Source organism: Stigmatopora nigra, chromosome 16, assembly GCF_051989575.1.
Source record: "Stigmatopora nigra isolate UIUO_SnigA chromosome 16, RoL_Snig_1.1, whole genome shotgun sequence".
In the NCBI taxonomy this organism is placed as follows: Eukaryota; Metazoa; Chordata; class Actinopteri; order Syngnathiformes; family Syngnathidae; genus Stigmatopora; species Stigmatopora nigra.
Window position 1 is genome coordinate 8,250,264 of NC_135523.1, and position 14,122 is coordinate 8,264,385.

The 14,122-nt window shown below is 35.9% G+C and overlaps 2 protein-coding genes across 4 annotated transcripts; both read left to right on the forward strand.

The window, feature by feature from the left end:
- Positions 1-1,997: 1,997 nt before the first annotated feature.
- Positions 1,998-8,468, forward strand: bco1 (beta-carotene oxygenase 1). Its single transcript, XM_077736024.1, has 11 exons — positions 1,998-2,253; positions 2,368-2,496; positions 2,580-2,709; positions 3,068-3,215; positions 3,300-3,450; positions 4,553-4,773; positions 4,852-5,109; positions 5,995-6,100; positions 6,180-6,274; positions 7,648-7,759; positions 8,148-8,468. Exons 1-11 carry the CDS (start codon positions 2,196-2,198, stop codon positions 8,300-8,302), a joined length of 1,563 nt encoding a protein of 520 aa, XP_077592150.1. The 5' UTR covers positions 1,998-2,195; the 3' UTR covers positions 8,303-8,468.
- A 519-nt stretch (positions 8,469-8,987) lies between these two features.
- Positions 8,988-13,480, forward strand: nsmce4a (NSE4A component of SMC5/6 complex). Of its 3 annotated transcripts, none has more exons than XM_077736085.1 (11): positions 8,988-9,044; positions 9,862-10,065; positions 10,149-10,229; positions 10,518-10,648; positions 10,758-10,906; positions 11,440-11,539; positions 11,715-11,805; positions 11,874-11,968; positions 12,043-12,091; positions 12,181-12,266; positions 13,273-13,480. In XM_077736085.1, the coding sequence occupies exons 2-11, from the start codon at positions 9,870-9,872 to the stop codon at positions 13,345-13,347; spliced, it is 1,053 nt and encodes a 350-aa protein (XP_077592211.1). In that variant the 5' UTR covers positions 8,988-9,044; positions 9,862-9,869; the 3' UTR covers positions 13,348-13,480. The 3 variants fall into 3 exon arrangements, with proteins under 3 accessions (XP_077592211.1, XP_077592209.1, XP_077592210.1); XM_077736083.1 differs by having other exon boundaries at positions 9,035-9,182; positions 9,828-10,065; XM_077736084.1 differs by having other exon boundaries at positions 9,039-9,182.
- Positions 13,481-14,122: the final 642 nt, after the last annotated feature.

Genomic DNA, 14,122 nt, shown 5'->3' on the forward strand with positions numbered 1-14,122 from the left:
CATTCATACTGGCTAGGAGCCGCATGCAGCTCGAGAGCCACGTGTTTGCCACCCATGCAATAAAGGATTGTTGTACCAAAGGCCAGCTTGCTAATCATCGTTCAAACTTATGTCCACAGTCTGAACCAGATATGTATCAAAACATCTGATTCCATAATGATAATTCTTAGTTTTCCCAGATGGCGATTAATGATATTTCTAATTGTTTTCAAATTGGCACAAGAGACACTGTGTAGTATATGCATTATCATAACACATGTAGGAGAAAACTGTCCTAAAATTTCAATTGAATGTGCTTGAATATGTTTTTTTTTTTATATCTTATTGGTGCAGTGCTGACCAAAAGTCGCATTCAAACTTTATCTTAATAAAGCAATTGTCGGACTGCACTGATTTGAACCTTCAGTCTTCATTCATTCCATTTGAACACCGCTCATCCTAGTCAGCGCCACCAGGTAGCTCATATTTTGATTTTTATCTTATAAAATCGTTTGTATAATCTAACCCTAATAAATTGGACACGACTCACACGTGTGTGTGCAAAGGTTAAGGTCTGAGTGCAAGTTCAATGAGGTGAAGTGAGACGTTTTGTGGATGCACTAAACTCATTTGATTATAAGTAAAACAAAGATGTATGGCAATCATGGAAAGAAAATAAGATAAGTTGGTCGTTATGATAGTGTTTTCATTTCTATGTGCCTTTATGTCAAAGGAGGCCAACTGGTAAAAGGGTTGTTCATCGCGGCATCTTTAGGATTGATTACTCTGAGTAATAAAAACAGCAATAATCTCCATCCTCAGTTCCTAGAAATACAAATTCTAGGAACTGCATGATTTCAGCCAGAAAGTAATGTGTTAAAATGTGACAAAGTGCACAGCGTTGATGTGACCTTATCTTCCCTTACGGTTAAAAAGGGTGAAGAAAATCTGGGAAAGTGTGAGTTTTTGCGGTAGATTTTTTTGTTTTCTTTCAATGAGTTGATTGTCAACCTTGTTGATTGAATCTCAAAATGACTTGCAAATGAGATGTGATACTTTTTTGTATTAGTATTACTTTATACATTCCTAAAAAAAGTTCCATGTTGGTAATTTTGTAGTTGGAACTACTAGACATACATATTGATATACATACTATGCATTAAATATTTGTCAACAATATATATACGGTGTGTTAGCATTGTACCGTAGACTAAAATCAAATTTTTCGTTCATATCTGTGTCTTAAAGTACTCTGTTTGGTTATTTTTTGGTAGGAAAAACGAGTATGACTTAAACGGCTTATATTTTTAAAAGAGAAACCAAAAAGTATAAATAGTATAAAAGATACTCATTGGATTACTTTTCAATAAATATATGCATTCACATCCACTGGGCTGCCTCAAACAAATTACATTGGGTTTATTAAATTGACAAAAGTTTTCGATTTTTTTTTAATTGTAACATTTCTAAAAAGAAAAACCTTCAGTTTGAACCCTCAGCAGCAACAGCCTAAATGTGACAATTGCAAATATTTAATCTTAAAGGCTAGGGGGGGAAAAACAACCCCAGATTTTTGGCAGATTACAGACTACTGTCTATGTATATGTATATATATCTACATTGTGTACAGAAAATGTGTCTAATATACAGTTTGTGCATTGCTTGTATAATAGCAAGGTGTAATATATATAGGTATGGTTATTTTTCTTTCACATCAGTTTTACGAACAATTTTTGGCTAAATATTAATTCTATTTCTTTACATTTCTCCAAAAAAATAGTCCAATTTGGTAAATTAAGCTCCCTTGAATATTATGCTTTTTAAAAACTTTGTTTCATGAGTGAGTATATACAAATTGTTGTAAAAAATGTCAAATTTCACTGTCTGGATTACATTATCTGTATAACAAAATTGACAATGTGATTGATTGTGATTTTCATGATCTTTATATTGGAATTCATTGCAGTCAGGTGCTGCTTGTTTTTAGCAGAAACCCCATTGGTTAACCTTTTTTATGTTGGATCACTTCCAACCCACAGCGAGCCCTGACGACTGGGCGAGGGGACCCATGCAATTTAATACAATTCAGTACATAGATAGGGTTAACTTGTAGATTAGATAACCACCCCACTCACGTCCCTCCTCTTGCAAGGAGCTTTAAAAGGAGTGGTTTGCATGTCAGGCTAGTCAATCAGAAGACTTCACTTCAAGTCAACATGGACTTTTCCAAAAATGCAACAGAGCGCCCAGAGCCTCTTAAAGCAGAAGTGAAAGGTAAATATTTATTGTTGCTTTTTTGTTTGTTTTTGTTCTTAATGCTGTATGATCAGCTCTTTAAAAAAAAAACATTGCATTAGTAAGTGTTTAGTGGTTTTGCTCTAATTTCAGGGAGCATCCCCTCCTGGTTACAAGGCACATTACTACGCAATGGCCCGGGGATCTTCTCAGTGGGGGAAACAAGCTATGACCATTGGTTTGATGGCATGTCCATCATGCACAGCTTCTGCTTTAAAGATGGTTTGTCTACTCATGTATACTTTTGAATTTTGCATGAATTTATAAATACTGGCCTGTTTTTTGTTGGTTGTATGCTGTCATAGGTGAAGTGACTCACAGAAGCAGATTCCTAAGAGGGGATACCTATAAAGCCAATATGGAGTCCAACAGAATTGTGGTGTCTGAAATGGGAACTATGGCTTATCCTGACCCAAGTAAAAACTTCATTGTCAAGTAAGAGTCAGTCTTGCTTTTGAACTCCTTTTGTAAAAACAAAAATATCCACATTTCTTTCCTATAACTCTCCAAGTAGATTGCTAACAATTCAGTTAGTGTACTTAGGTTACCAGAAAACATTTTTTGCAAAAGCAGAATATTAGGTAGAAGTCAATATCCATTTTTTTCCTCTTAGAAACCACACATATTCATTCCTATTACTGTTGCATGCTTTTTTATAATATCTCTTCATCACACCCACTTGTTGATATGCAGAGCTGGTTTAAAGTAAATTATTTTCAGGTGATTTCTCTGTAGTATTTTTATTCTTATATTGCCGTTTATTATATATATTTATATATTTTTTTCTTTCTAGGGCAATCACCTTCCTCAACCACACAGTGCCTGACTTCACAGACAATGGTGCCAGCAATTTTATCAAATATGGTCAGGATTATTATGCCACCTCAGAAACCAACTACATTCGCAAAATTGATCCTGTCACTCTGGAAACTCAGGATAAAGTAAGTCTTATCTGACTTTTCAAATAAAATAAAAATGTTATTTGCATGGAGAGTTGTGTTAAGTGTACAAACTGTTTACCCCAGGTGGATTATTTGAAATACCTTCCTTTGAACTTGGCTTCGTCTCATCCACATTATGACAAGGAGGGTAATGCCTATAACATGGGGACATGTATAGCGGAAAAGGGCAAAACAAAGTATATCCTGTTCAAAGTCCCTGCAGTTTCTACAAAAGGTAAATGATGACTTTGTCCCTACAATTTAACTTGTGGGATTCTTATCTGCTGTTTAAAGGCGATAGACTTGAACTTTTGATAACAGGTGCCATTTCAGAATAGGAAAATGTTTTACATCTCAAATTTAAATACTAGAACATGACGTTTTTGTTTACATTTTACTGCCATGAGACCCAATTTATATTAAAAAAAATTGGAAAATAATTTAAAAAATATTAAAGAAGTCTGGACTAACCCCTCTAATCACCTAATTAAATATCAAATCAAATCTAAATTTCAAGTTTTTTCACGTTGCTTAATTGTAACTGTATGATTTTTCATATTTGAATTATTATTTGTGGTGTATCTCCCACATGTGCACAGCCCTGCCTGCTATCATTACCATTTCAAGACAGTAGAAAGAAAAAGTCAGTGATGTCAAAGTCAGCATGATACACTGAATTGGACATTAAACATTCCAAATGATCAGAATAAAACTAATTGAACAATTGTCCAAATGAGTCATCGAAAAGGCCGGGTCCCCTTTCTTCGTTCTTAGAGTCCCCGTCATTGCCATGTGGCTCCACAGAGATGATGCCAGCTTTGGCAAAAAACTTTGGCAACCGTGCAAGCAGACACGTTAGCCGAATCGCAAATTGTAGCATAACTAGCCGCTCGCAACTGCTTTGAAATGACTGTGACAAATAAGCGTGTTCGCCGTCATACTGGGTGTATTGACACAATAACTCTATATCCCAGCGGTCACTGCACACCAGAAATAGAATCTGAGGCTGCGTTCCGTAGTTATGAGAGCTGTGGATTGTCTACCTTATGGACTGATTTATTTTATTTTATCGTGATAATAATTTTAGTATTGGTCCATATATAAAGCGCACTGGATTATAAGGCGCCATGTCTATTTTGGAGAAAATGTACAACTTTTAAGTGCGCCTTATAGTGTTGAAAATACGGTATATACAAAAACATTGCTATCGTGGTAGTGACTGAAGGTTACATATTATAAATATTTTCATTTTTACTCCCTTTAATGGGTCGAGTAACTTAATTTCGTTTAAATAAAGTTCAAGTCGCCTTAAAATGAGTTGATGCTGTGATCCTCAGAAAAGGACAAGAAAGCCTCTGTGTTGAAGAGTTCCGAGGTGATCTGTTCAATACCCTGCCGTTCCCTCTTGACGCCATCCTATTACCACAGCTTCGGCATGACGGACAACTACTTCATCTTCATTGAGCAGCCCTTTAAATTGGATATTCTTAAGATGGCAACGGCCTACATGAGAGGAGTCAACTGGGCCAGCTGCTTGAAGTATTGCCCTGAAGAAAATGTGAGCCTGTTTTTAAATTTAAGCCTTATAGTCTATCAGGGGTGGGATGATCTTAATAATGTTGCTTATTCCTTTTAGAGTCTGATCCATCTGATTGACAGAAAAACAGGCAAAGTAGTGGAGACCAAATACTACACGGACGCCATGGTTGTGTACCATCACGTGAATGCTTTCGAAGTCGACGGTTGTGTCATATTTGACGTCATCGCTTACAAGGATGTTGGCCTTTACGAAATGTTTTACTTGAGCAAAATGAAGGAAAGTCCCAGCTCTCGGGACACAAACTACTCCAAACCAAGTTATAAGAGATTCGCACTTCCCGTTCAACCAAACAAGGTGAGAAGCCGGCATAACAATTATTCCTTTTTGGCATAACAAATTGTAAAACTTAGTCTTTGTTTGCAGATTTTTCTGCTACAAATTTATTGATGATTAAAACTATCAAAAGCTATATTTGTTAAGCTAACAGATCAAGGTTAACAATTTTAAATTAATTTTATTTCATTTTTTTTATTATTGATAATTTAGTCACACACGGCGCATTAACGTCAACTTGATTTCACGTGGGTCCGACCATTTTAGATATAATATTTAGATTTTTTTTATAAATGGATTAAAAGAACTGGATTAAAAGCCCTGGATAATCAGTTATTTTTATAGATCAAGAGGAATTTTTATTTTAACTTCTTTTAATATATTTTTTTATTTTACAAAATGATTTTTGAACTAAAAACACGAAAAAAAATGATTAAAAAATTACAATTATTAATTTAAAAGGGAAAAAATCAGGAAATATAATATACATCTCTACTCTTCATTTTAATTTGATCCTAAAACAGAAACTCGACACTCATGATTTACTTTCACGGGCCACACTAAATGATGCGGCGGGCCAAATTCGGCCCCCGGGCCGCCACTTTGACACATGTGACCCAGAGAAAAAAACTTTCTGACTTTTTAATCATATTCACAAATAATAGAGGAGTATCAATCTTAGTACGTCTTCACCAAGAAAAAAAAGAAAGCACGTGAGATCTTGAGCCCTCCCTCCAATACATTTACCATCTTTTATTCTACTTGCTCTCAAGATGAAATAATTTTCTCTTCAGTTTTTTCTAGGTTGAATATTTTAAAAAATGAAGGGTAGAATATCAAATATCCTCCATTTTTGGAATGATCCTTTGAGCTAGAATGGGATAATAAGCTGTACTCATTTTGCAGAGTGCCGCCATTGGAGAAAACATGGTCAAAAGTACATTCACCACTGCCACAGCTGTGAAAGAGAAAGAAGGCAAACTAACATGCCAGCCAGAAGTGCTCTGTGAAGGTAAACTTGAAACTTCACAGCAATCCCAATTGTTTGTGATCTATTTTGCTAAAAAAAAGTCTTTTTTCTCCTTCCATAGGGGTAGAACTGCCACGGATTAATTACGATTTGAACGGAAAGAGACACCGCTTTGTGTACAATTGCATTGTCGAGGAATCGGCACATACAAAAGAGGTACATTGGGGATTCTTTGTACTTGCCAGTAACGTAGAATGTATTGTTCTCTGCTATGTTGTTTTCCTACCTGCATAAATGAGAAAACCACAAGGTGGGAAATGGTTAAATGTCGGTTTGTAAATTGTTCAAGAAACAAATCCCGCTTAGAGTTGGTTTCTGTACCCATGGGTCGTCTTCTGTTGGCATTGCCACACACAGAGCTAACACGAACAATGGGATGAAAGGAAGTCCATTAGGATTTAGTCGTAGTTTAAAGAGCTTCCTCTCATTCTGACTGTATGTCTTAATTGCTACTCTGACGTCAGAGAGAGGAATGCATAGAAGGCCATGTATCATTTTCTGTCAACAGGATGATGTTTATTCTTCCTACTGAAAAGCCATAACATCCTTTTCATCAAAAGTTCTTATAGTTATTTCCCATAAAATCAGGCCTAAATCCTTGGAGGGGATTTGAATTGTGTACCTACTGCCACCAGGTCATAATTATTTCAATTAATCTACACAAAAATTCAATTTAATATTACTCAATTGTTCCGTATAGACTGTTTCAAAATCTATACTTGTTTCATAAGTGAAAAGAATATATTTTATGAATGCTGATTGTTAAATTTTCCTGACGTGATTTGCCAGTAATGAGAGGAGAAAAAGAGAAAATAAACTAATTGGAAAATCAAATAGTACTCATTTTAAACTCTTAATGTACACAATCTAGCACTGAAATTTCTTTTATTCCACATATTTTTTACTGTATAGTGAAACCACATACCGAGAGGTCTCGAAAAAATATAATCTGACGATGTCACACATTTTTCAGCAAAAATAAATGCAAAATATTTGCAAATAGGATTTACTGTAATGTGGCATTTTGTGGTACAGTAATAACTCATTAGTTGTAGTTAATGGTGATAGCAATAGAGGAATAACTGCAATTTAGGGAAAGTCTTTTTATGGTGTCTATTTAATATTATTTGGACTTAAAATACTTTTTGTACTATTATTTAACCCCCAAATGTGGGAACTGTCCCCTAGCAGCCAGTGAAATCTCTAATAGTGGCATGCCTTTTCCCCCTTTCAAGTTTATTATTGTTCTTACCCTATGAAGTTTTTATATACATATATTTGGCGGATCGAATTTACTAAAACATGACAGGAAAAGTATTTCAACCAATAGCTCAACCACATATTTATAAATACATTTCTAAACTTATATGAAACTAATGACTTTTTTGTGTAAAATGTTCAATGTTTCATGGTTTTCCACTGTTACATTTCATTAAAGAGTTAAGGTTTTAAAAGTTAGATCATGACCAAGTACTCCCTACTTTATCAGTCATAGCAAGTCCAAGTTTTAATGTTATATTTCATTGTAGGTTGCTAAGTTTGACACAGAAACTAAGCAAATGTTGACCTGGAAGGAAGACAACTGCTGGCCATCCGAGGCAGTGTTTGTTCCCAGGCCCAATGGTGAAGCAGAAGATGACGGTAAGCATTATTGTCCTGACAACAAACCCTTCTCCATTCGCACTGACTAATGGGAAATAAAACATTGAAAAAATGCAATGCTCCGCCCAGTGCTCGTAGAGACATCACACGAGGGAGTTGCGACCAGAAAGACAGTGCCAATGATGCTCATATGTCAAAATTTGTCTCGTATCTCAAGAGAAATATTTGCTCAAAATTTTACTCATATCTCGAATTGCTCGTAGGCCGAGACACTCTTATGTCAAGGTACCACTGTATTACAAGAGATGTATGCAATCCTATGTCCCTTTGCGTGGAGAAACAAACATAACAATAAGTACTTTTGTATAGGAGTATAGGACATTTTGTTCCTCATTTTACTTCACTGTCATGCTATGTTCTTTTTTAGGTGTGGTATTAACATCTGTAATCAACGCCAATCCCGATCAGTCTAACTTCATCTTGATACTCGATGGCAAAACATTCAAGGAGGTTGCTCGGGGATACGTGAACACTGAGCTCCATAAGGACATGCATGGGTTTTTTATCCCTCAAAACAATTAGTATATCTCATATAGCGAAAACAATTCAGGGAAGTGAAAAAATATATTATGTTGAATACCCTCTTTATACTTATGTATCTTTTTGACATTGCTTTTGCTCCATTTATTTTCACAGAAATAAAAAGCATGCTTCACATGAGTAAAATAATAAATCCCACCAACTTTCATCATTTGAGATGATAATTTTGTTTTGGGCTTTTTGTATCAAGTTATCAATCTCTTGTTTATTTTTCTCTCAGACAGTTATTGTCTTTATAGATTACAAACATCAATAAATTAAATCACAAGTGTAAACTTAATCCATACATTCCAAAAAACAAACAAACTGAAACTGATAGTTTTCCTCATCGATTGCTCTACCACCAAGTGATTGTGTAATGTACCCGAATGTGTCATTATTATTGTTCTCATTATTAATATAATAATTATTATTAATTATATTGTTGGAAATGAAAATATCTTCCGGTCATCTCCACAAAGCACATTCAATATTGTTCAGCAAATAGTTTGTTTTGCTCAGCAAGTCTTTAACCAATTACAGGATTTTTCCAGCATGAACACATTATAAAACTATTTTTTTAGTGTGTTTGATGTTTCATCTAAATTTGTTTTTACGTTTTATTCTTGTAAGTCATGACAATGCTTCCTGTTCAAGAATAGCTGCTTTAATTTCGAAGGTCAATACCGGGATGTTGTTGTTAACATTAACGAGAACAGGAAGTACGCGACAAAACAAAACAAAAGTAAGAGGAAAAACTAAGTATTCCAGTGGTACTATACTCTGCCAAATATGTCCATAATTTAGAACTAAGAATACAAATATTTGACGTGCCTTTTCGCAATAGCATTACGGACCGAATTTGGACACCAAGCGACATAAAGTATGTACCTTGTAACTAGAAAACTACAAACGTTCACTTTCTGAGGGAAGGAGTGTGTAAAACTGCTACGAATAGCCATGCTAGTGCTAGCATCTATCTCGTGTTTACATGATTAACATTTGCAGAAATCTAACTTGATTTGGATGAGTGAGTTTGATGTCTTGGAATGTGAAATTGATGCATGTTGATAAACATTTTTAGGAATTAGATAGTACAATTTAATACGACCCCAGTGAGGATAAAGCGGTTCAGAAAGTGAGATGAGACCTACTTGTTATTTGTTAACCTGCAAATATTGAACAGGATTTGTACAAACAGATCTTCGCAAATGAAACACTCGTCTCATTTCTCACCCGCTTTATCCTCACTAGGGTCGCGGAGGGTGCTGGAGCCTTTTGCAGCTGACTTTGGGCCAGCCCATTGCAGCGCACAAGGAGACAAACAACCATTCACCCCCACATTCATATCTAAGGGCAATTTAGAGTGTCCAATCAGCCTAACATGCATGTCTTTGGAATGTGGGAGGAAACTGGAGTACCCGGAGAAAACCCACACATGCCCGGTAGAACAGGTGGATCGACCTGGGTTTCAATACTAAATTAAAACTTTAAAAGTAAAATCAAAACAAACCCTTTGCTCTTTCAGTGTTCGTTTCTGATCTTTACTCATGCAAAAAAAGACTGAAGGATGGAGACAGTAAGAGGCCGGACCCGTAACAAGCAAGCGAGCCAGCAGCACAACGTTGAATTATCCCAGGACAATAGTGAGCAACCATCGAGTCTCCAAGGGTCCAACATTTGGTCGACAGACCAGGAAGAATGTATCAGGACCCAGAGGAGGGAAACCAGGAGCAAGTACAGAGATCTCATCGATTCAGTCCAGCGTGAGTTACCTAAGTTGACTTGGCGGTGGTGATGGCTTGCTCTATTTGCTATTTGTCTTATGCTTGTACCATTTTAATTTTAGGTAATCGAGAAGATTTGATGACACCTTCCAACACTCAACTTTTTGAGGTTTTGAAAGAGGCAGATGAACTTTTTGAAAATGGTATGTCATTTAATTACATTTTAATATTTCTTAATACATTCCATTTTACTTTGCTTTGTACTTTATACTTTTTCCTTTAATGATGAGTGATGAGTATGTTAATACTTTAGTCCTATATTTCTGTTTATGTTTCATATGTACTGTTAACGGATGCACTTTTTTATATGTATCGTATCTTGTGCTGACCCGGCCCATCTGTCACATTTTTAAAGTCAATGTGGCCCCCGGGCCGAAAAGTGTGCCCACCCCTGATCTAGCCCTACTGACAGAATTGTTGGTGTTTGACAGTGAAAGAGACAAGCGAAGCAGTGCTGGACTCCAAAGTCGTCTTTGTGGCCGCACAGCTTAACCAGGCGAAAGTTGACCAGTTGCGAGAGCAGGACAACTCCTTTGACGTTTTTCCCTATGCCGATCACCTTGTAAGTGATTTCATTTTATATGTATGCAATTGTTCACCTGGCTGAACTTGTATCTTATTTGCGAGACATAATGTAGTTAAGCTGACAGCTCATTTGATCCATCTCACAGCTTTCCTTCATGGGTTTTGATTGGCTTGAACGTGGAGAGGCAGAGAATAATGAAAATGGAGTCAATGGTTACCTGCCCCGCGACGCCTGGCAAAGACTGGCTCAAAGAGCTGAAGAATGTTTTTGTACAGCTCCAACGTTCCACTACATGTGCGTGCAGCGTGAGTAACCTACTCACTGGGTTCTTATTTTCTAGCCCATTAGACACGACGTTAAGTACAATTCGCACTTCAATTTTTCATCAAATGGACTTATATTTCAGTGGACAGTTTTTTTCCATTTAATGTTCAGGGGTAGATGAGGTGATTTCAAATGAGTATTTTTCACATTACCACCGTTAGGTACAGTCAGACGTCTACTTAAGAATGCTTCTAGGAAAATTTCAGGTTAAAGTATTTTTATATGCAAATGAGTGACTCAAGATACGAAAAATATCCAAGTTATGAAATCCCCCAAAAAGTAAATACATTTCCTTATCCGTTTTTTTTTATTTAGAAAATATTGTCCCAGATGCATTGATTCTGACTTTAGAACTTCGCTACCCTCTCCTGGGCATCTCGTATCATTACATTACAAGCATTCAATTGGCTGACTCACAACAACCACTCCATGTTTCATGATTCTCTACCACTGGTTTATTGCTACTTTTGCACACCTTGTCACTGATTCGGGTATCTCATTAGGTTGGGTTCCTTCCATTCTGAGCCTCCGCCTCCAAAGCAAAAGATAGCACGACAAAAGAAAATCCCAAGCAAGGAAGCAAAAAGGGTCATGCCCGTTCAGGTAGCTATCACACATTCTTGCTCCTCCTATTTAAAAAAAAAAAGTCGTTTTGTGTTTTGTTCTATCACCACCTTATTTTATGATATATTATACTTAAACACATGGAAAGCAGATGTTGTTCTCACTAGTTTAAGAACCTGTGACATGAGTTAGTCTGATTTTGTACATGTTTCAGCTGAAAAAGGTGGAAGGAAGCGAACAGGAAGCCACAGAGAAAGAAGTGGATCGAATCCTGTCCATCCTAAAGGACAGTCATCAAACCTATCGTGAGTTTACAGTGGAACATCGTTTTCCTGTGCTAACCCTTAACCCTTCGGTTCTGCTTCAATCACAGCATCGTCACAGATACCTTATTACAAGTTTGTTATTGACCCCGACTCCTTTTCACGCACAATAGAGAACATTTTCCACATGTCATTTCTCATACGGGTGAGTTTTCCCTGCAGCAAAGAACCCAAATGAAGGCTGCACTGCCCCCAATTACGCTTTGCTTGTCTTTTCAGGATGGATTGGTAAAAATGAACGTGGATAAAAACAATTTGCTTTATATAGGTAAAGAGAATTGTGTTCATTTGTCATTTATCGCCCACGAAAAGAGTCAATTACTATAGACTTGGGATGTTTTTTGTTGCATCTTTCAGCACCTGTGGAAGATCTGATTGTAGATGTAACGGCAACACAAAGCCGCTATGCAAGCATTTTTTCAATGAGCCCAAAGATCTGGAGGGTGAGTAAGTTTTATCATCTTTGCAAACACTGATTTCAACACCGTAAAGGGACATACAACACCTACAAGTTTGTGTATCATGAGTTTCTTAAACATCTGATAAAGGGGAAATGTTGAAATAAAGCCACAGCAATTATTTTATGACTTCAGAAATTCACTTACGCAATGATAGACAAGTATTGAGCAGTCTGAAATACTCAGATTTCAATGGCTATAATAAGCCAATGAGAAAATAGTAGAAAAATTGTAAAATACTATGAGCGCTGATCAAATGTCTGCGCCCATGTCAGATGGGCACATCCCTGAAATACTGCTTTTCATATACCCTATTTACTCGCATACTAGCCACCCTCGTATAAGCCACGCCCTTAAAATTGCCTTAAAATCCTTGAATTCCCCAATTTCTCGCGTATAAAATTCACAATTTTCACTTCCATACTCGTGGTTTTAATAAATGTAAATACAAATGTGTTACTTTGGAGGGAAAATCTTAAGAAAAATCATCTTGGTATTTTTTAGATACTGTATGACTCATTATTAGCGTCAATATGATAAGAAATTAATTCATCTAGTAATCGTTGTTTTCTTACTGCAAAACATGAAATGTTACTTTTCTGATATCTAGTGGTGTAAAATAGTATAGCAAGTCTTATGCACATATAAGGCATACCCCTGGTTTAGTCCAAAAAAAATTGAGTTACAAATATGATTTATATGCGAGAAAGTATGGTCAATTTTACCCACATTTACTCATAAAAATGATATTCTATTTTTTAGCTTATTCAAATGGATTCTTTCAATGGGATCATGATGATTATGTTATCTGTTTCTTTGAACCAGTCTGTAGTTTGGCCTTGACCACCAAAAAGATAGTATTTAAAGTACAAATGTAGTATTTTGCAAGTGAATGTTGAGATTTGACCCGGTTCTTAGCCTGTGTGTGCTTGAAACAAAGATGAGTCACTTTGATTTGAATCATGGTTTATTTTCCCTTTCAAATTTCAAGGAGATCATAGACGTGTTGAAGATCAAGAATGCAATGATTCCGCCTGTCATCACAGCCATTCAACAAAGCAACTAAGCATTGTGTCTCCAGAGGTTCAACCTTTTTTGGTTCGTGTTTCATTTGTTTGACGTGAAGTTTTATTGTTGTTGTCAATAAGTTCATTTTGTAATTCCATAATAAATGAAATAAAATTATTGGATCAGTTTTATCAATGCATGAAGACTAACTGACCTTGGATTAGATTTTTTTTTTGTGTTCATAGATTATTTAATACTCAGTCAATTGCTCAGATAACTCATTTGTTCAAAACTACATGGTGTGACGTTTAGGCAAGGGGGGGCTATACCTAATGAGTGTTTTTGTCTTGTCTTGTTGTGTAAAGTTCTGGGGTATTGTTAGGGCTTATTAAACTATTTTATATATAATTCATAATAATGGTTTAACAATACAGTAATAAACAAATTATTGTTAAAAAAGCTTTGATAGCAATAGAAAATAACTTGTTGGTGGACCTGAAATGCATGTGTAATCAGAGTAAATGAAATCTTCTTGAGGAAAGAAAGGAGGATGGATTTTGTGTATAAATGGGAATAATTTTGTCGAGTAAAATGTGTATTTTCTTAAATAATATATCAATTTTTGAGGTTCTTCTTGATTATTTTTACGTGTCGAAGCTGTAGCTGCAGTAAAGGTTTTATAGACATAAAATACTTATTGAGGGTTGGATTGATTCACACGTAGCACTACTGACGGCCTGCCACTGATGAGCAGGAGCCTTTGGAAGAGCAGCAATGCATGATGGGATTATTTATTATAACTTAAAGATACCTTAAAGAAAGAAAATATCTGT